Here is a 20,052-nt window from a genome sequence, read left to right on the forward strand (position 1 = left end):
ATCAAATTTTTGATAAGGAGATTTATATGTTTTGGAAAAATATAAAGCTTTGTACTTTGTACTTTCTTTAAACAGCAGGTCATAGTTCAGATTGCTCAGTAAGTTTACGAGTCTCTCACTGTACAAAAGGCCCTCAAGAAATCAAGCATGTATATAGTTAATTCGGAAGCATTACCTACTATGTCCAGTACGTGGCAGTATACCCTCACTTTCGTTCACTGCAAGTGTTGCATCAGCCGTAGCTGCGATTGCGTTAGGAGGAAATTACCTTAAGCTCCGGTCAGATGTGGACTGTTAGCGCTTGATTCCTGCTAAACTCACCTGTTCTGATTATTCCTGAGTGGTTTTAGTTGATGTGCGTCAATGACGATATGTAAGTGCACTGTTTATTATTAATGTTACTTTGAGATTGTGCCTAGTCACTGTTTAATGCCGTGATATGTGACGATTCCATCCTAATGCTAAGCTAATCTTGACTGGTAGTGAAATACATCATTTGTACGAAGTTTGTCAAGCATTAAGTGATTATTCATGGTGACTATTCATTCTGTAATTGTAATCAATGGCTGCAGTTGACTACTTCATAAAGCGGATTGCTGTTCTGTTGCGAATATATATTATCCTAATGTTAGTTTAATATTGTTCTAATGTCTTAGTGTGTGAGCATAATACTGTACTATTTGGGATGATAATATTACAGTTAGTAATTATTCCTTCTTTCTGCTCATTGTAGAACCACATCCATATATATCCAATTGTATATATTGGAACCACAGAAAGAAATACCTTTATGCCATACCGTGCTGATTGCTGATTCTGACTCATAAACATCCAAGTAAACCTACATCAACCTGATGCTGTTCTCCCTGAGTCGTGACTGACATCCTGTAGCGAATGCAACATATTACCAGTTAACTAGTTCAATCCTGTCTCTTCCGAACATTGTGGTCCTTCGAGCCGGATGTGATTTGCTACAGTGACAGCATGGTTTGATGAGCATCAGAGAGGAACTGATCCAGAGGCCGTAACGCCAAAACGCCAGACACGTCACCCTGCCTGCTTTGATGATTTTGAAGTGAACTATGGAGGTTATCATCCACATAACAAACATCCTTATACTTTAAGCACAGCACGGTATGAGCACAGACAAAACCAGGAATTCAGTGAGAGCAGAGGAGGTATACAACAGATGGCACATCGTACCCCAGCTAAAGAAGCAAACCCATCATCAGATTCAACTTCATATCCCTGCCTTCCAGATTCAAGAGCTCAGTCCTTCGGAGCCTCCCAGTATCGCACTGCTACTAGAAAGCTACCTGAAGCTTCTACTCCCTTCCATGAACAGACCGCTAACGACCAGTATGCCCCCTACAGTCCACTCAAGGTTCAAATAAGTACCAGTGCTCCACCTACCTTGTATGGAAAGGGTGCTTCGCTTGACTCGCATGCTTCTCCTTCATATGTGGGTTCCCCTGATCCTTATTCACTGCCAGCTAGGACTCCGCATTATTCACATTATATTGTGAGTCATGGTGCTAATGACCCAAGTTACCCACCTCAGCAGCAGAGAGCCTCCCTGACTGAGCCACAAAGCATGATGGTTTTGATTGACAAAATGATGGGTCAGTTACAGCTAATGAAAGAAGAAGTTGCATCAAAGCATGGCACCCCTAGCAGATCACCACCCAGACCAGCACAGCCTTATAAAGAGCCACCTCCTGTGCATTATGAATACCCTGACCAACAATATGCTGCTGACCGAGTTTATGGGCCATTTGACAGATTCCAGAGCGGCTACGTGCCTGCGCCGAGATCAAAGCTCGATATGTACCTCACTCAGTGCCCCTACCTACTCAGAAACCCAAGCCTTCTTGGGCAGAGCAGCCTTCCATTCAGCTAAAAGAGTCAGCTGCAGAATACCGTGGTCCTAAGCCCAGTATACCCTACCTGGTGCATAAAGATCCAAGCGAGTTTGCTCGCCAGAAGCTTGCGCTCCACAATCTGCTACCTGAAGATGCGTCAGAGTTGTTCAAGTTCCAGATCTTGGTGGACCATCTGCAACTGGAAGAGGCAAGACTAATTGCGGATTCTTTCCTTAACTCTCCATATCCTTATACAGAGACAATGGCTGCCTTGACAGAGAAATTTGGTAAGCCTCACCAACTTGCTTTGAGTAAGATTGCTCGAGTAATGGATGCACCAGATGTTCTTCCAGGAGACCCTGAAGCCTTCGAAAGGTTTGCATTACAAGTTCAAGCCCTGGTAGGACTGCTGAAATCCCTGGGACCAGATGGTGATGCCGAATTGACGTGCGGTTCTCATGTGGTTCGTCTGCTGACTAAGCTGCCACCTGATTTAAGAGCTGCTTTCAGGAGACAAATGCTGCCTAGTCAATCCTCAAGCTTTACACTTCCAGAGTTCTCCAAATGGTTGCAAGCTGAATCATGGTGTCAAAGTAGTGATGTGGTGGGAAACACTCAGATGAAAGGTTGGCCAAAGCAAAGGTCTGATAAACACAAAGAGCTAGGTCAAGACCAGCTACTGTACTGCATGGAGCAGGCAGCCCTGCCACAAATACAACTTCCTCCCTAATCAAACCTGCCACTTTGCCAGAGAACAAGGTGAAAATTAAAGCTTATTGTCCCTATTGTGAGAATGCAGACCATTTCCTTAGTCAGTGCGTCAACTTCCAGCAGCTCACGACCGAACAAGTGAAGCAATGGATTCAGACTAACAAACGCTGTTGGAACTGTGGAAGGGCACATTTATCTGCACAGTGCAACCTGAAGAAACCCTGTAACAAGTGTAGAGGGAAACATTTGCTGATACTCCATGACATCAATTACAAGTCAGTCAAAGATAATTCCCCAGCATCAAGTTCCACTGCGGAAACATTTATACCTGGACAAACCTGGAACAGATAGCCGGGTTCTGCTCAAGGTAGTCAGAGTTCTGCTGAAATATAATAACCGCACCTTGGACACTTATGCCATCCTAGACGATGGATCAGAATGCACCATCTTATTGTTTGCTGCAGCCCAGAAACTGAATCTGAAAGGGGAAGAGGAGAAGCTATCCATTAGAACCATCCATCAGAAAGTGTCGCAACTGCAAGGCTCAAAGGTTTCATTCAGCATCTCTCCAGTGGCGCAACCACATAAGACATACCATATCAAGCAAGCCTTCACAGCCGATCACCTAGGGTTAGCTCAACAATCCTATCCTATGGAGGCCCTTGTAAGTAAGTACAAACACCTAAAGGGACTTCCTATCCAGTCCTTTGAGAAGATTCACCCACTCTTGCTGATTGGTGCTGATCAGCCTCATCTAATCACTCCAATCGAGCCAGTTAACCTGGGACCACCTGGCGGGCCAGCCGCCATCAAAACAAGACTGGGTTGGACACTACAGGGCCCAGTGAAGCTTCTTCTGAATCCTCTTCATCCTCAGCAGGTCCTTTTCACCCTCTTTGTCACCCAAGCATACAGAGCTGATGAGAAATGTCACAAAGCTATGGGAACTGGACATTCTCCCCTATCGTAATGAGAAACAAGTCACTCGCTCCAGAGAGGATCAGGCGGCCCTTGAAATCCTGAACAAAGGAACTGTGAGAGTTGACGTGAATGGCATTCAGAGGTATGCCACCCCACTGTTGCGTAAATCCAGTATGGCTTGTCTTAACGCCTCCGAAGAAGCCGTAATGCCACTCCTTCGTAGAACTGAAAGGCATCTCTTGAAAGACCCAGAACGAGCAGCTACCTATTCTGCGGAGATCAAGAAATTGTTGGAGGAAGGTTATGTGGCCAAACTTGATCCAGACAAACCACCACAGACCCTTGAGCGGTGGTTCATACCACATCAAATGTCATGCACAATGACAAAAATCGACTGGTATTCAACTGCTCGTTCCAGTATGAGGGAATTAACCTAAATGAGTCCCTACTACCTGGCCCAGTACTAGGTCCGTCACTCCTTGGAGTCCTGATAAGATTCAGGAGCATTCTGTAGCGGTGAGTGGGGACGTGAAAGGAATGTTCCATCAAGTTCGACTTCTGGAACAGGACAGACCTATCCTGCGATTCCTTTGGAGAGATATGGAACGAGACAGAGAACCGGACATCTATGAATGGCAGGTGCTCCCATTCGGCACTACTTGCAGCCCTTGCTGCGCTTCCTATGCCCTGCATAAACATTTCCTTGACAACACAGAGTCGTGTGATGACCTGCAATTCACTATTCAAAGGAGCTTCTATGTTGACAACTGTCTTCAGAGCCTGAACACAGCCGATGAGGCCAGAGGGCTGATTGACCGACTCAGAAAGCTACTGGCAAGTGGAGGATTTAATATCCGGCAGTGGGCTTCAAACCAACCTGGAGTAGTAAGCCATCTACCTAAGGAAGCTCAGTCTGCCAGTACCGAACTGTGGTTGTCTCAAAGGGAAACTGAAGTTCCTGAATCCACTCTGGGTCTGCACTGGCACTGTCCCACAAGCACGTCCTTTAGAGTATGGACTACCCACAATGCGCAATTTATATCGGGTTCTCGCCAGTCAATATGATCCATTGGGCTTCATTCTCCCCTACACGACCAGAGCGAAAATCCTAGTTCAGAAACTGTGGGCTAAGCCGAGAGAATGGGACGATCCTCTATTTCCTGATGAACTTTTGCAGAACTGGCTACAGTGGGAGGCTGAACTTAAGTCTCTTTCCTCCATTACTTTTTCTAGATGCCATGTGACTCCAGAAATGGACAATGATTCTGTAAGGAGAGAGATACATGTGTTCTGTGATGCATCAGAAAGGGCCTATGGTGCAGTCTCATACCTGAGAACAGAGAACAGCCAAGGCAAGGTACAGTTAGCATTCCTAATTGCACGCTCCCGAGTTGCACCCAAGAAACAGTTGTCAGTTCCCAGACTTGAACTCTGTGCCACACTCTGTGGAGCTCAGTTAGCAGAGATGCTAAGGAAAGAACTTACACTTGAATATCACAGAATTACCTTGTGGTCCGATTCCACCACAGTACTTAATTGGTTGCAGTCAGAGTCCTGCCGGTTCAAAGTCTTTGTTGGCACCAGGGTTGCAGAGATACAAGAAACTACAAATCCACAGGATTGGAGGTACGTAGACTTTGCTCTGAATCCTGCGGATGATCTAACAAAGGGAAAATCGCTTGAGGACCTAGCCACTCCAAACAGATGGAGCAATGGACCCCCGTTCCTTTTAATGCACTCTGATCACTGGCCAAAGAGCCCTGCTGCCAGCTGTCTGAAAGATGACTCAGAGTTACGCAAGTCAACATTTTGCGCCCTAAATGTAGTGACCTCCAAAGCAGAAATTCCTGATGCCAGCCAGTTTACAACTTACAGAGAATTACTGGAAACTACTGCACGATGTGTCCATGGGGTGGCAAATGGAGAACCACTGACAGCTGGAGACTTCCTACAAGCAGAAATCCTTCAGTGGAGAGCATCTCAGCTGGATAGTTTCTTTGATGACATCCAATGCCTGAAACAAGGTAAACCTCTCCCTTCTAACAGTAAACTACTCACCTTGAGTCCAGAGCTGGATGAAGAGATGGATGTTATTCGAGTGGGGGGAAGACTTCGACGAGCCGAAGCACTCGACATGGCAACTAAGCACCCAATTGTCCTTGACCCTAGTCATGCCCTTACCAAGCTCATCATTCAAGATTATGACCACCAGTTGAAACATCCTGGCCCAGAGAGAGTCCTGGCTGAAGTCAGAAGGAAGTTTTGGATTCTGCGTGGCAGAGAGGCCATCCGCAATCACCAGTTTCGATGCACTGACTGTCGGAGATGGAGAGCCAGCCTAAAAATCCCACAAATGTCAGACTTACCTGTAGCTCGACTTCAATTATTTAAGCCTGCATTTTATTCCACAGGGATGGATTGCTTTGGGCCCTTCTCAGTAAAGATTGGACGGAGAGTGGAGAAAAGATGGGGAATAATTTGGAAGTGTTTGACAACTAGATGCATCTACTTAGACATACTAGCAAGTATTGACTCTGATTCCTTCCTTATGGCATTTAGGAGGTTTGCGGCACGTAGAGGAACACCCTTCGAATTTTGGTCTGATCAAGGGACTAATTTTAAAGGCGGAGAGAGAGAATTGCATGAAGCCTTCAAAAGTACGTCACCTGAGTTACAGCTACAGTTAGCGAAGCAGAAAGTTAACTTCCGCTTCAACCCACCTGGAGCCCCTCATTTCGGAGGAGCATGGGAACGGGAGATACGATCTGTTAAATCAGCTTTGTATGCTTCTGTGGGTGCTCAATCTGTTACAGAGGAAGTCCTCAGGACAGTGTTAACTGAGGTAGAGGGAATACTGAACTCCAAGCCTCTTGGATACCTATCCTCTGACGTTTCAGATATTGATCCTGTTACCCCGAATCACCTTCTCATGGGGCGGCTTGACGGCTCTCTCCCACAAGTTGTGTATCCTCAAAGCGAAATGATCAGACGGAAACGATGGCGCCACAGTCAGATCCTCACTGACTTATTCTGGTCTGCGTTCATCAAGTACTATCTACCGAATCTGCAAACTCGATCTGAATGGCAGAAAGATGTCGAGGACATTGCCATTGGAAACGTTGTTATGCTGGTAGACCCCCAATTGCCTAGAGCTATGTGGTTGATCGGAAAGGTCACCAATGTCATGCCAAGTTCAGATGGACATATCAGAACTGCGGAGGTGCTCATCAAGGGACGGACTTATACCAGACCAGTTTCAAGGATGATTGTACTTCCTGCCATTCCTGATGACACAGATACCTCATAACTGCGGACCATTTATCAGGGACAAATTTAGTGCCTAAATTTGGGGGCGGCTGTACAAAAGGCCCTCAAGGAATCAAGTATGTATATAGTTAATTCAGAAGCATTACCTACTATGTCCAGTATGTGGCAGTATACCCTCACTTACGTTCACTGCAAGTGTTGCATCAGCCGTAGCTGCGATTGCGTTATGAGGAAATTACCTTAAGCTCCGGTCAGATGTGGACTGTTAGCGCTTGATTCCTGCTAAATTCACCTGTTCTGATTATTCCTGATTGGTTTTAGTTGGTGTGCATCAATGACGATATGTAAGTGCACTGTTTATTATTAATGTTACTTTGAGATTGTGTCTAGTCACTGTTTAATGCCGTGATATGTGACGACTCATCCTAATGCTAAGCTAATCTTGACTGGTAGTGAAAGACATCATTTGTACGAAGTTTGTCAAGCATTAAGTGATTATTCATGGTGACTATTCATTCTGTAATTGTAATCAATGGCTGCAGTTGACTACTTCATAAAGCGGATTGCTGTTCTGTTGCTAATATATATTATCCTAATGTTAGTTTAATATTGTTCTAATGTCTTAGTGTGTGAGCATAATACTGTACTATTTGGGATGATAATATTACAGTTAGTAATTATTCCTTCTTTCTGTTCATTTTAGAACCACATCCATATATATCTAATTGTATATATTGGAACCACAGAAAGAAATACTTTTATGCAATACCGTGCTGATTGCTGATTCTGACTCATAAACATCCAAGTAAACCTACATCAACCTGATACTGTCTCCCTGAGTCGTGACTGACATCCTGTAGCGAATGCAACATATTACCAGTTAACTAGTTCAATCCTGTCTCTTCTGAACACTCACTTTGTTTCAAACGAATGATTGTGTTTCCATCACTATCAGTTTTCACATTTTAACCAGTTAAACTATCATTTTTCTTTAAAAGGCTTTAAGAGGGAAAGAACAATGGCAGAATCTTCACTAACAGCAAGAAAAACCAAGAGACAGAGTGGCTGACTGTACATGATCTCTTTATATTTGAGTTTCTTCAGCACTCTTTGTCTCTAAACACTCTTTACATTCAACCAGCTTCATGAGGTGCATCATGGGATTCTTCATAAACAGTATTGAAGGAGTTCACATTAATCCTAAATAATGTCTCTTTCCAGTCATGTTATCCTCCATGAGTTCACTGTCTGAGGAGACTCAGTGCTCTCTATGTCTGGATGTGTTCACTGATCCAGTCTCGACTCCATGTGGACACAACTTCTGCAAGATCTGTCTGAATAAGTGCTGGGACAACAGCCAGACTTGCAGCTGTCCATACTGTAAAGAAACATTCAAGCAAAGACCTGATCTCAAGATTAATACCACACTCCGAGAGCTCGTAGATCACTGTAAGAAGAAAAGTCTTGAGAAAACAACTGAAGTTCTGTGTGACTTCTGTGAGGAAAGAAAGCTGAAAGCGCTGAAGTCGTGTCTGGTGTGTCAGAGCTCTTACTGTGAAACTCACCTGGAGCCTCATTTGAGAGTGACACGTTTGAAGAAACACAAACTGATGGATCCTGTGAGTAATCTGGATGACTATATATGTCAGAAACACGAGAGACCTCTGGATCTGTTCTGTAGAGATGATCAGACATGTGTGTGCTCAATCTGCTCTGTGAAAGACCACAAGAACCACAACACTGTTCCTATAGAAGAGGAGAGTCAAGAGAAGAAGGTAGACGTTATTATTCTTTTAAAGGACTGATATCATGAGGAATCAGATTTGATTTCATATTGTGAGTTTAATCTGTGTTATGATAAATGTGTCTGTGTTGTTCTCTCTATAGACTGAACTGATGAAGACACAGAAAGACGTGCAGCTGATGATCCAGAACAGAATCAAGAAGATTCAAGACATCAAACACTCAGCAGAAGTCAGAAAAGTGAGTTTAAAATAATTTGGACTTCAATGAACTTCAGTGTTTAGAAACATTGAGAAGACATAACAATAACAAAATAAAGAAACAATCAAACGAATGACAGATGACTATCAGACTAAAATATCCAGCAACAGCCAATAAAACAAGAACTAAAATGTCCAGGGCTTGTTCTGCTCTCGTCCAGGGTGCAGAGTGAAGTTTAATTCTTCATTTGAGGGATTCTGAAAACACATGTAGCCTATGTATGTGAACAAAAATGTATGAGCAATAGTTACACAGATTCTTCTGTTAGCAAACACTGCTAATAATGTGTTGCCTGTCCTGGTTGAGCAGATAAACACAGAGAGGGAGAAAGCAGTCCGTGTGGAGCTCTTGACTGATCTCATCCGCTCCATTGAGAGACATCAGACTGAACTGCTGGAGATGATGGAGGAGCAGCAGAAAGCAGCAGAGAAACAGGAGCAAGAGCTGATTGAAGAGCTGGAGCAGGAGATCACTGAGCTAAAGATGAGAAACACTGAGCTGGAGCAGCTCTCACACACTGAAGATCACCTCCACCTCCTACAGGTCAGTCAACATCATCTCTCTGATCAATCATAATGCAGGATATGACATGCTGAAGGATTTCTCCTCTCTCCTGCTGTAGATTCACTCATCCCTGTGCAGCTCTACAAACACCAGGAACTGGCCTGAGATCAGTATGAAGACTCATGAGAGTCTGGAGACTCTGAGGAGAGCTCTGACTCAACTGAAGGACACTATAGATGAGAAACTCACACTAACTGGTACATCAATACACACTGATCAGATAGAAACATGATAGTGTACTCTGTTCTTTAAATATAAGCTTCAGATCTGATTGTTTTCTTGTCATTAGTCTCTACAGAGCTGAAGTGGATGCAGCAGTATGCAGGTACAGTGTGCTGTCTGCACTACACTAGTTTACATTCATACACTCACTGCTTCATTACTGCACTACAATCTGATTAAACACTGGGTTAACTAAAAACATCAGCATCACAGAATATCTGTATTCTCTGTTTTCTCAGTGGATGTGACTCTGGATCCTGATACAGCTCATCCTAAACTCATTCTGTCTGATGATGGAAAACAAGTGAGACATGGAGACATTAGACAGAAACTCCCAGACAAACCAGAGAGATTTGATAGATATCTAAATGTCTTGGGAAAGAAGGGATTCTCCTCAGGGAGATTTTATTTTGAGGTGCAGGTGAAGGGAAAGACTGAATGGGATTTAGGAGTGGCCAGAGAATCCATTAACAGGAAGGGAGAGATCAAGCTGAGTCCCAGAGATGGATACTGGACTGTGTGGCTGAGGAATGGAGATGAATATAAAGCCGGTGCTAGTCCTTCTGTCTCTCTGTCTCTGAGAGTGAAGCCGCAGCGGGTCGGTGTGTTTGTGGATTATGAGGAGGGCCTGGTCTCCTTTTATGATGTGGAGTCCAGCTCTCATATCTACTCTTTCACTGCTCAGTCTTTCACTGAAAAACTCTATCCATATTTTAACCCATGGCCTAATGATGGAGGTAAAAACTCAAGCCCACTGATCATCACACCTGTCAGTTATAATAAATGAATTTACTCAGTTATCAAATGAAAGATTAAAATAATGCATTTATAATAAAAAATCTGGAAACATTATGTGCTGCTATTTTTTTTTATCATTTGCTTTAGTTTTTTTAAATCCAAAAAGATTGTATCACATATTTTTAATGTTAATATAATGCTTGTTCAGTAAATTATTATTTGTTCAACTTTTCATAAATATTCCTGAAATTTCTGAAAATTCCTGGTCACTGTTTTTGGAGGTATTTAGAGGACACAAATGTCAGTGTCAAAAAAAACTTTCATTAAAAATTGGAAGTTTTGAAGCACAGAAATAAGTTCGTCCTCATTTAAAGGACAAACCTTGGCAGTTCATTGTTGAGCTGAAAAAAAAAGTTAAAGTGAAACAGAAATGTTATAGAGGTTTTAGTTCATGACAACATTTTTATACTAGAAAATATTTTATAAAACATGTTAAACTTATCTTAAACTGATATCTTCAAAAGCTTTTAGGATTTGTTTAGGTGCAGTACCTAACATTTTCCATTAGATGTCAGCAAAGCTCAAGACTATTTTTTGTCATATTAATGAATTGATTAATGGTTGTGGAGTAATTAAATGCACAATGTCTATTACAATAACACACACAGTGTATGTAATGTGTGTGTGTACACTCAGACTTCCCTCATTTATCATATAAAGTCCTAAAACTATTCACCTTCAAATTATTTAACATTTCAATAAAACTATTTTTAGTTATTGCGGTATTTAAGTTATACAACAAAATATATGTAATATCCAACAAAGGCAGATAAAAGCACAATCTGGAGAAAAAAGAATAACTTTTACAATAACCCTTTTTTATAATTTCAGTTCCTCCAGGAACCTCTGGAGCTCTTTGAGTTCTCGTGTAATGAAGGAGTGACTCCAGAAGCTCAGAACTGGAAACAAAGTGCTTCAAACATCCAAAGAGTTCTTACATGAACTGCAAAGACTAGAATGGTTCCTCCAGGAACAATATGATGAGAAAAAGAGCTTCGAGGCACTTAAAATAAATGATGAAGTTCCTCCAGCACTCAAAAGGATTTCTGAGGCACCTTCAGTTTTTAGAGAATTGTTCTTTTCATCTTTTCAGCGAACTATGGTCATTTCCAAGTTAATGATCATTTTTATGTAATAAAAAATCATTAGATTATTAAGTAAAGATCATTTTCCATGAAGATATTTAGTAAATTTCCTACTGTAAATATAACAAAGCTTATTTTTTGATTAGTAATATGCATTGCTAAGAATTCATTTGGACAACTTTAGAGATGATTTTCTCAATATTTAGATTTTTTGCTCCCTTGGATTCCAGATTTTCAAAGAGTTGTATCTCAACCTAATTGTCATATCATAAAAAAACCATACATCAATGGAAATATGATTTATTCAGCTTTGAGATGATGTAAAGATCTCAATTTGGACTGGTTTTGTGCTCCAGGGTCACTTTTGCATTTTTTTTTTTTTCAGCCTGAGAGAACTATTTTCAGTCTGAAAAATAGTCCAACAGTGAACTGACTGATGGAATTAAAGTACAGAATCATATTTCACTTCACTGTTCATAATAAAGGCAATCAAAGTTATTTTAACTAAACGTTGCAGAAATAGTAGGCTACTTGTTTGCACAGTGTGTATCTGACTCTTAACCAATCATCTTCCTTTGCAGGTTTGGTCATATCTTCCTTTCTGTAACCTTCGAATGCATCAGAACAAGCCACACTGACATGTTTCTAGCAATGACTAACAATAATGAAGATTAAAAAGGACAGTGGTGTGAAGAAGTGTTCCTGATTTCTTATTTTTTTGCATGTTTGCCACACTTTAATGTTTCAGATCATCAAACAAATTTAAATATAAGTCAAAGACAACACGAGTAAACACACCATGCAGTTTTTAAATGAAGGTTTTTATTATTAAGCAGAAACAAATCCAAAACTACATGGCCCTGTGTGAAGAAGTGTTTGCTCCTCTGTTAAAACTGTGGTTTATCACACCTGAGTTCAGTTTCTCTGGCCACACTCAGACCTGATTACTGTCACACCTGTTCACAATCAACAAATCTCTGAAATAGGATCTGCCTGACAAAGTGAAGTAGACCAAAAGATGCTCAAAAGCTAGAAATCATGCCTAAATTCAAATGAATTCAGAAACAAATGAGAAAGAAAGTAATTGAGATCTATCAGTCTGTAAAAGGTTATAAAGCCATTTCTAAAGATTTGGGACTCAAGCGAACCACAGTGAGAGCCGTTATTCACAAATGGAGCTGCTCCACTGCAGCGACTTAAACTGTAATGATGCACTTTGCTGTAATAATGCAATGCCACTCAAATAATGCAGAAACACTCAAGCAAGAAAACATGTGCAAAGAGTGCGTGTGTTTGTACTGTTGCAGAATGAGAGGAACAGTAGTAATGTACTGCTAGATTCACTTTCGCCAGAGAGTCATGTATGCTTAAGGCTGAAAATATATGATGCTTTTAATGAATGACCCATAATTTGTCTTTTTTTACGATTTAGTTTTAATGCAAATGCGTGTGTTAACTGAGTGAACATCAAAGATCACACAACAGAAGTTCTCTCTCTCTCACTCTCACTTTCTCTCTCACTTCCGGTGCGGGTGTTTGTGCGTGAGTGGATGGAGTGGCGTGTGCGTGGTGTAGAGTGTCGTGAGTAAATTCTTATCTTTATTCTTTACGCTGGTTTTTGTTGTTTTTTTTTTTTTTGTTTTTTTCTGGTTTTGTTTTGTTTCTTCTCTCTGTGTGTGTGTGTGTGTTTTCTTGTCTTGCTGTTGTTACGCATAGGGCCGCGTGCTATCCATTTTTTTTAGGAAGCATGTCGGCCCAGGCTTTGGGCTCACTCACTAGACGCCACGCAATTAAGGTGGCGTCCGTGGTGAGCATTGAGGACTGTTGCTTGGCTGTTGGGGAGGTGGTTGGACATGCAGGTGTTTTATCCGCTTCCAGGATGAACAATGCGATAGTGGTTTTTTTTGGATAGCGTAGATAAAGCGAATGTTTTGGTAGAGCAGGGAATTGTAGTTGGAGGAGAATATGTTTCGGTCCTCCCACTTTCTTTACCTGCCAAAAAAGTAACTCTATCTAACGTGCCACGTTTTGTGAGTGACGAGATTTTAACGCAAGCTTTGTCGTGTTATGGCAAGTTGGTATCTCCAATAAAAAAGATACCGATCAGTAGCGAATCGCCTTTATTGAAACATATAGTTTCATTTAGGAGATTCGTCTACATGATCATCCCTGATGATGTGGACTTAGATTTAACACTTAACTTTAGGATCGATGATTTCAGTTACAGCATTTTTGTTACTACTGGAAAGATTAAGTGTTTTGGGTGCAAAAAAACGGGACATTTATTTAGGAACTGCCCGAGTAAAAATATTGAAGGCGAAAAAGAGAACAATAATGCGCAAAGTAGCGAAGATAACGGTGTAGTGGAGGCCGCTGTAGCGGTGACGGGAGAAGTCGCGGCTGTGACCGAGAGCGTTCAGAGCGCTCCGGGGGAGACTGAGGCAGTGGCGGCCTCATCTCAGAGTGGGCAAACTGAGTCCACTCACAGTGTTATACTCAGCTACTGTTTCTCTGACAGATAAACAACAGGAAGATAGTATAATCAATGAACAGATGCGAGTTGTTGTTAATGAAATTTGTGAGGAGGTACAGTTAACGATGGAGGATGAACAGTTTCTTTTTAAGACCCCTCAAAAAAGAAAAATGAAAAATAAGTCACTAGATGCGAAAATAAGCAAGACTGACGAGTTACAAGGTAGTGAAATGCAGGACACAGAGAGTGACAGCGATTCCTCTGAATGCAGTGTGAGTCTCTCACAAAGTGAACAAATTCCTCGTAGTTATGAACTTGAGGATATCAAATTGTTCCTCAGATCAACAAAAAATAAAAGAGGAATACAAGTACAAGAATATTTCCCTGATCTAAAGCAATTTGTTGATCGAGCGAAAAGTTTGATGGCTAGAGACTGCTTTACCAACAAAGAAGTTTATAGATTGAAAAAAAATTGTAAATAATGATACTGTTTGTTCTGAAAATTAGGAATATCTTGCTTCTTTGGCTTTGTAGGATGTATCTTTTCTTATTTTTCCTTTTTATAATGAGTGAAGTACATCTTGCTGCTTTGAATGTTAATGGTGCAAAGAATTTAAAAAAAAGAGTGAAAATCTTTGAAGAAATTGAACAGAAAAGCATAGATATAGCTTTTTTACAAGAGACGCATAGTAGCTCAGATAATAGTGTCGATTGGATGAGAGAATTCAATGGAATATCTGTTTTAAGTCATAGTTCCACTTTAAGTGGTGGAGTTGCCATTTTGTTTAATAGGAATTTTAAACCAATTTCATATGACGTAAATGAGATTATTAAAGGTAGACTGTTAAAAGTTAGAGCTACTTATGAAAGTTTTGTTTTTGTACTTATTTGTTGTTATGCTCCAACTGCACATGTGGAAAGATTATTGTTTTTAGATACCCTCTGTTCAACTTTACAAAATTGCTGTACTGAGGAGTTTTTGTTTCTAGGAGGTGATTTTAATTGTGCTGAACTTGATATGGACCGAAATCATGTTGAACCTCACATGGCTTCGCGTAAACATTTAATTCATTTAATTGAAAAATTTGATCTGTGTGATGTTTGGAGAGCTCTAAATGGCAATGAGAGACAATATACATGGGCCCACACACGTGATAATTGTTTATCTCTAGCCAGATTAGACCAGGTTTTATGTATTTAAACACCATTTGAGCATGTTTAACAAATGTTATATCACACCATTACCATTTTCCGATCATAACATGGTGAGTTGTAAATTTATATTAAGTTCAGTAAAACCTAAAAGTGCTTATTGGCATTTTAATACAAATCTTTTAAATGACAATTTTTTTTTATTGAATCTTTTAAGTTTTATTGGAAGTTTTTCAAAAAGACCAAATCTTCTTTTAAATCTTTACAACAATGGTGGGATTATGGTAAGGTGCAAATAAAACCGTTTGCACAGCAATACACTCGAAATGTCACAAAAGATTTAACTCGCTCATTAGAAGTGCTTGAAAAACAAATAATGGATTTGCAGAAACTGACTCAGACCTCAAATGATATTAATTGTTTGGAAACCTTTTTAAGGAAGAAAGCTGAACTTAAAGACCTGTTAAATCATAAAACACAGGGGGCACTGGTCCAGGCAACATTTTTGAATATTGATCAGATGGATGCACCTTCGAAATATTTTTTTGGTCATGAAAGGAAAAATGGACAAAAGCACTTAATTCACGCCTTACGTTCTGAGGAAGGTACTTTGTTATCCAACCCCAGAGAGATTCGTGAAGAAGCATTGCGTTTTTATCAGTCCCTGTATAGAAGTGAGCTTGAGCCAGAAGATAGGGGAAAAAGATTATTTCTAGAAAATCTTCCTAACATCTCAGAGGAGTCCAAGAAAGATCTGGAAAAAGCCCTGACCTTGGGAGAGTTGTATGGAGCCCTCCAGAGTATGGAGTCTGGAAAAACTCCGGGTATTGATGGGCTACTGGCTGAATTTTTGAAAACCTTCTGGTCTGAGATTGGAGTTGACCTGCTGGAGGTGTTCAATGATAGTTTACTGAAGGGTGGGTTGCCGTTGAGCTGCCGGAGAGCAGTGGTTACTCTTCTCCCAAAAAAAGGAGATCTCACTGAGATGAAGAATTGGAGGCCGGTCTCACTTTTATGCAGTGATTACAAATTACTCTCAAAAACTTTGGCAATCAGGTTGGCTAAGGTAATAGGACAGGTGATCCATCCGGATCAGTCCTACTGTGTACCTAATAGAATAAAATTTCTTTTATTAGGGACATTATACAGGTGTCCAAATTACTTGATATCAAATGCGATCTGTTGTCTTTAGATCAAGAAAAAGCGTTCGATAGAGTGGAACATTCTTATTTATGGAATGCCTTGGAAGCCTTCGGTTTCCATGAAAATTTTTTAAGAATGTTAAAAATTCTTTATAGTGACATTGAGAGTGTGATCAAGATTAATGGTGGTTTATGTGCTCCATTCAAGGTTAATAGGGGTATTAGACAAGGATGTTCTTTATCAGGTATGTTATATTCTATTGCTATTGAACCACTACTCCAACAAATTAGGAGGAGGTTGGATGGTTTAAGAGTACCACAGTGTGATTTTAATTTTTGTTCATCAGCTTATGCTGATGATGTTATAATTATAATCAATAAACAAGAAGATATATATGTCCTATCAAAATTAATAGATGAATTTGGAAAATTTTCTTCAGCAAAGGTTAATTGGAAAAAAAGTGATGCTTTGTTATTAGGGGATTGGAATGATAGAAAACCAATTCTACCTGAAGGCTTATGTTGGAGTAGATGGGGCATAAGATATCTTGGAGTGTTTTTAGGTGATGAAAGTGTTTTGCAAAAAAACTGGGATGGGATGTTACAGAAAGTAAGAGGTCGACTAGACAAATGGAAATGGCTTTTACCCAACATGTCCTTTATAGGTCGAACACTTATTGTTAATAACTTGGTGGCTTCACTTTATGGCACAGACTGGCATGTATTGACCCCCCTGCAAAATTGGTGGCTGAAATTCAAGCAATCCTTGTGGATTTCTTTTGGGACAAACTTCATTGGATCCCGAAGAGCATGTTGTATTTACCTAAAGATGAAGGTGGTCAAGGTTTAATTCATTTACAGAGCAGGATTGCAACTTTCCGGTTACATTTTATACAAAGATTTTTAGATGGACCAGTGAATGTAAGCTGGAGAAAAATCAGTGGCATCATACTACAGACTGTTGGAAGTTTTGCTCTGGATAGATCTTTATTTTTGATGGATCCCAAGAGTTTGAACATATCACAGCTGCCTCCTTTTTATCGGAATCTTTTTAAAGTGTGGAGTTTTTTTCACATCCAAAATACTGAGAATTTTCATTCCATTTACTGGTTATTAAGGGAGCCTCTGATCTGCAAGGCAAGACTGGACATTTCCTCTTCCAATTTTTTACCGGGATTCAGGAAGGCGCTGCAAAATTCAGGAATTTTTGTTTTAGGTCAGTTATTGTCTTTAACTGGACCTCATTTTAAAGACACAGAGGCTGTTGCAAAAGGACTGGGTTTCCGATCTATTCGATCTATTACTCGTTTTCTAGCTAAACTGACAGAGACATTTACAAGTGAAGAGAAGTTGATTCTGGAGGATTTTTTTTCAGGGAATAATATTCCTGATAGCGAGGACCCTTTCCCCTGTTTGACTGTTCAACCAGTATTTGAAGAATGTTCAGGTATTTTTTTTAAACAAAAGAACATTCCGGTTGATTTTTTTTCTTGTAAAGGAAGGGGTTTGTACAAGTTGTGTGTTCTTATCCTTAATAAGAAAATGTTTGACAAAAGAGTTGATACCCCATGGCGTTCAGTTTTTAAATTATGTGACGATGTAAAACCTGAATGGAGAGTGTTATATAAACCACCATTATCAAAGAAAACAGGAGATTTGCAATGGAGAATTCTCCATGGAGCCATTGCGGTTAATTCTTTTATTTCTGTTTTGGATTCTAATAAGAACCCTGGTTGTCCTTTCTGTTCTCAAAAGGAAACCGTTTTTCATGCTTTCATGTACTGTTTTAGACTTAAACCTTTATTTGTGTTTGTTCAAGAAATGTGTGTCAAGTTCAATGAGATTTTCTTTCCTGAAACTTTTATCTTTGGTTTTAAGTATGCACGGAAAAAATGTATTGTGTTTCAATTATTGAATTTTATTTTTGGGCAAGCGAAATTGGCAATTTATATGAGTCGGAAAAGTAAACTAGAACAAAGGTGTAATGACGATGTGGTTATGGTTTTTAGGTCTTTACTCAAAGCAAGAATACTGATTGATTTTAATTTTTATAATGCCATGAATGATCTTTCCACTTTTAAATTGAAATGGTGCAGTCATGAGGTGTTATGTACAATAACTGAAGATGATTTAGTTTTTTGTTTTTGAGTGTCTTTACTAAATATTTAGTTGTGGTAAATGTACTTTGATTTGTTTTGGGTTACTTGTAAATAAAGTTTTCTCAAAATCTAATCTCTCTCTCTCTCTCTCTCTCTCTCTCTTCCGGTGAGGGTGAGGTCCATCGTGTGTGGTGGCGTTGGAGAGCGTCCTTTCCTTTCCTTTTTTACCCTTCTTTTTCTTTGATTTAGTTTCTCTTTTTTTGTTTCTTTCCCCCTACGTTAATTGTTAAAAACCGAGTGTCGGTATGGTGTCTGTTCCGGTGCAAGGAACGGCCTTCTTCGTAATGGCTGCAGGTGTGTGCCGGAAGCAGGTGTAACGGTTGAAGGTTTGTTGGTGGCGGTAGGACAAAAGATTGGGTTTGATAACATCATCTCTGGCTCGCGAATGAACAAAGCGGTCGTAGTATTTTTGAAAGCTGAAGCGTTAGTCAATATTTTGACTGTGGATGGGTTGTGGGTGAAGGAAGCTTTTGTTCCGGTTTCACCGCTGTCTGGCCCAGCTACTAAAATAAATCACAATTTCAAATGTCCCGCCGTTTGTTTCAAACGATGTAATAATAAAATAAGTTATGCGATTTGGGAAAATTGCAAGCCCCATGAGATCGATTCCATTGTTGTGCAAAATTTCGGCGCTAAAGCATGTATTGTCTTTTCGACGTAAATTTTTATGTTCTTAAGCGCCCAAGATCGAACCTTAGAAGTTTCTTTTCGAGTCAAACACGAAGATAATTCGTACATGGAGTACGCGAGCACAGAGAGCTTGAAATGTTACGATTGTGGAGTTGTCGGACATAAACGCGACTCGTGTCCGCATAAAGTGCGCGATGAACATCTGCCTTTAACTATTGCATCTAGAGCTGAAGAATCAAATGGAGAACTTCAAGCGACTGAAAGGAATAAAGACACTGCGCAGATTGATAGAGTGACGGAGGAGGTGAAGGAACAAGATGAGGTGAGTGGATTTGTTTCTAAAACTGTGAGTGATGACCAGCCTGGATGCAGTTATACTGTTGGAAAGCCTGCTAGTGCTCGTGGTGCTACGGATAAGATGGTGAATGAATGCAGTGTAGAGGATGTGATACAACACTCTCTAGTGACTCAAAATGTTCAGAGGAGGATGTAGGAGATGAAATGGATGATTTATCTCAGAGCACTGAAGATAGTGAGAGAGAGGAACAGTGGTCTGAGATGGAAAGAGAAAGTGATTTGTACACTGTTGAACAAATTTATAGTTTTCTCGATGAAACAAAAGGGAAAGCAGGAGTAGAAATTGGTGACTTTTTTCTTGATCTTGAGAAAAATTAGTAATTGTACTGAGCTCTCTCAACAGAAAAGGTTTCGGATTAAGAAACACATCACATCTACTAGACAAAAAATTAAAACGTTTGGAAAGGAGCAATTAACGAAGGGGAAAGTTAAAGACTCATGATGGGTTTTAATTTTTCTTTAATTTTTCTGTATTGCTTTCTTTCCTCTCTCTTTCTGATGGAGATCTTACGAGTAGGATCACTAAATGTGGGATTTGAAAAAACGTGTATTTCTTTCTGCGATTATTAATTTGAACGAGTTAAATGTTATCTTCTTGCAAGAAACTCCCAGTAACTTAGACAATGAAGTTGAAGGGAGACACTTTCTTAGTCATGGGAATAATCTAAGTACAGGGCTGGGAATTTATTTTGCTCCTTCTCTCAA

At 40.2% G+C, this 20,052-nt stretch overlaps 1 protein-coding gene and 1 long non-coding RNA gene across 3 annotated transcripts; both read left to right on the forward strand.

The window, feature by feature from the left end:
• Positions 1-126: 126 nt before the first annotated feature.
• Positions 127-853, forward strand: LOC113099698 (uncharacterized). Its single transcript, XR_003289505.1, has 2 exons — positions 127-373; positions 734-853. It is a non-coding gene; the product is annotated as an uncharacterized LOC113099698 (long non-coding RNA).
• Positions 854-7,969: 7,116 nt separating this feature from the next.
• Positions 7,970-10,391, forward strand: LOC113099696 (E3 ubiquitin-protein ligase TRIM39-like). Of its 2 annotated transcripts, none has more exons than XM_026264623.1 (6): positions 7,970-8,536; positions 8,649-8,744; positions 9,075-9,308; positions 9,388-9,526; positions 9,619-9,654; positions 9,791-10,391. In XM_026264623.1, exons 1-6 carry the CDS (start codon positions 7,985-7,987, stop codon positions 10,336-10,338), a joined length of 1,605 nt encoding a protein of 534 aa, XP_026120408.1. In that variant the 5' UTR covers positions 7,970-7,984; the 3' UTR covers positions 10,339-10,391. The 2 variants fall into 2 exon arrangements, with proteins under 2 accessions (XP_026120408.1, XP_026120409.1); XM_026264624.1 differs by having other exon boundaries at positions 9,628-9,654.
• The last annotated feature ends 9,661 nt before the right edge of the window (positions 10,392-20,052 follow it).

The sequence above is a fragment of the Carassius auratus genome, unplaced genomic scaffold (genome assembly GCF_003368295.1).
Source record: "Carassius auratus strain Wakin unplaced genomic scaffold, ASM336829v1 scaf_tig00217015, whole genome shotgun sequence".
Classification (NCBI taxonomy): Eukaryota; Metazoa; Chordata; class Actinopteri; order Cypriniformes; family Cyprinidae; genus Carassius; species Carassius auratus.

Bases quoted from the DNA above. Each gene is read 5' to 3' on its own strand.
- LOC113099696 (XM_026264623.1), top strand. From the start codon at position 7,985: ATGTTATCCTCCATGAGTTCACTGTCTGAGGAGACTCAGTGCTCTCTA. The intron at 8,537-8,648 runs GTAGACGTTATT...TTCTCTCTATAG, and splicing joins AGGAGAGTCAAGAGAAGAAG to ACTGAACTGATGAAGACACA. The intron at 9,655-9,790 runs GTACAGTGTGCT...CTGTTTTCTCAG, and splicing joins GTGGATGCAGCAGTATGCAG to TGGATGTGACTCTGGATCCT.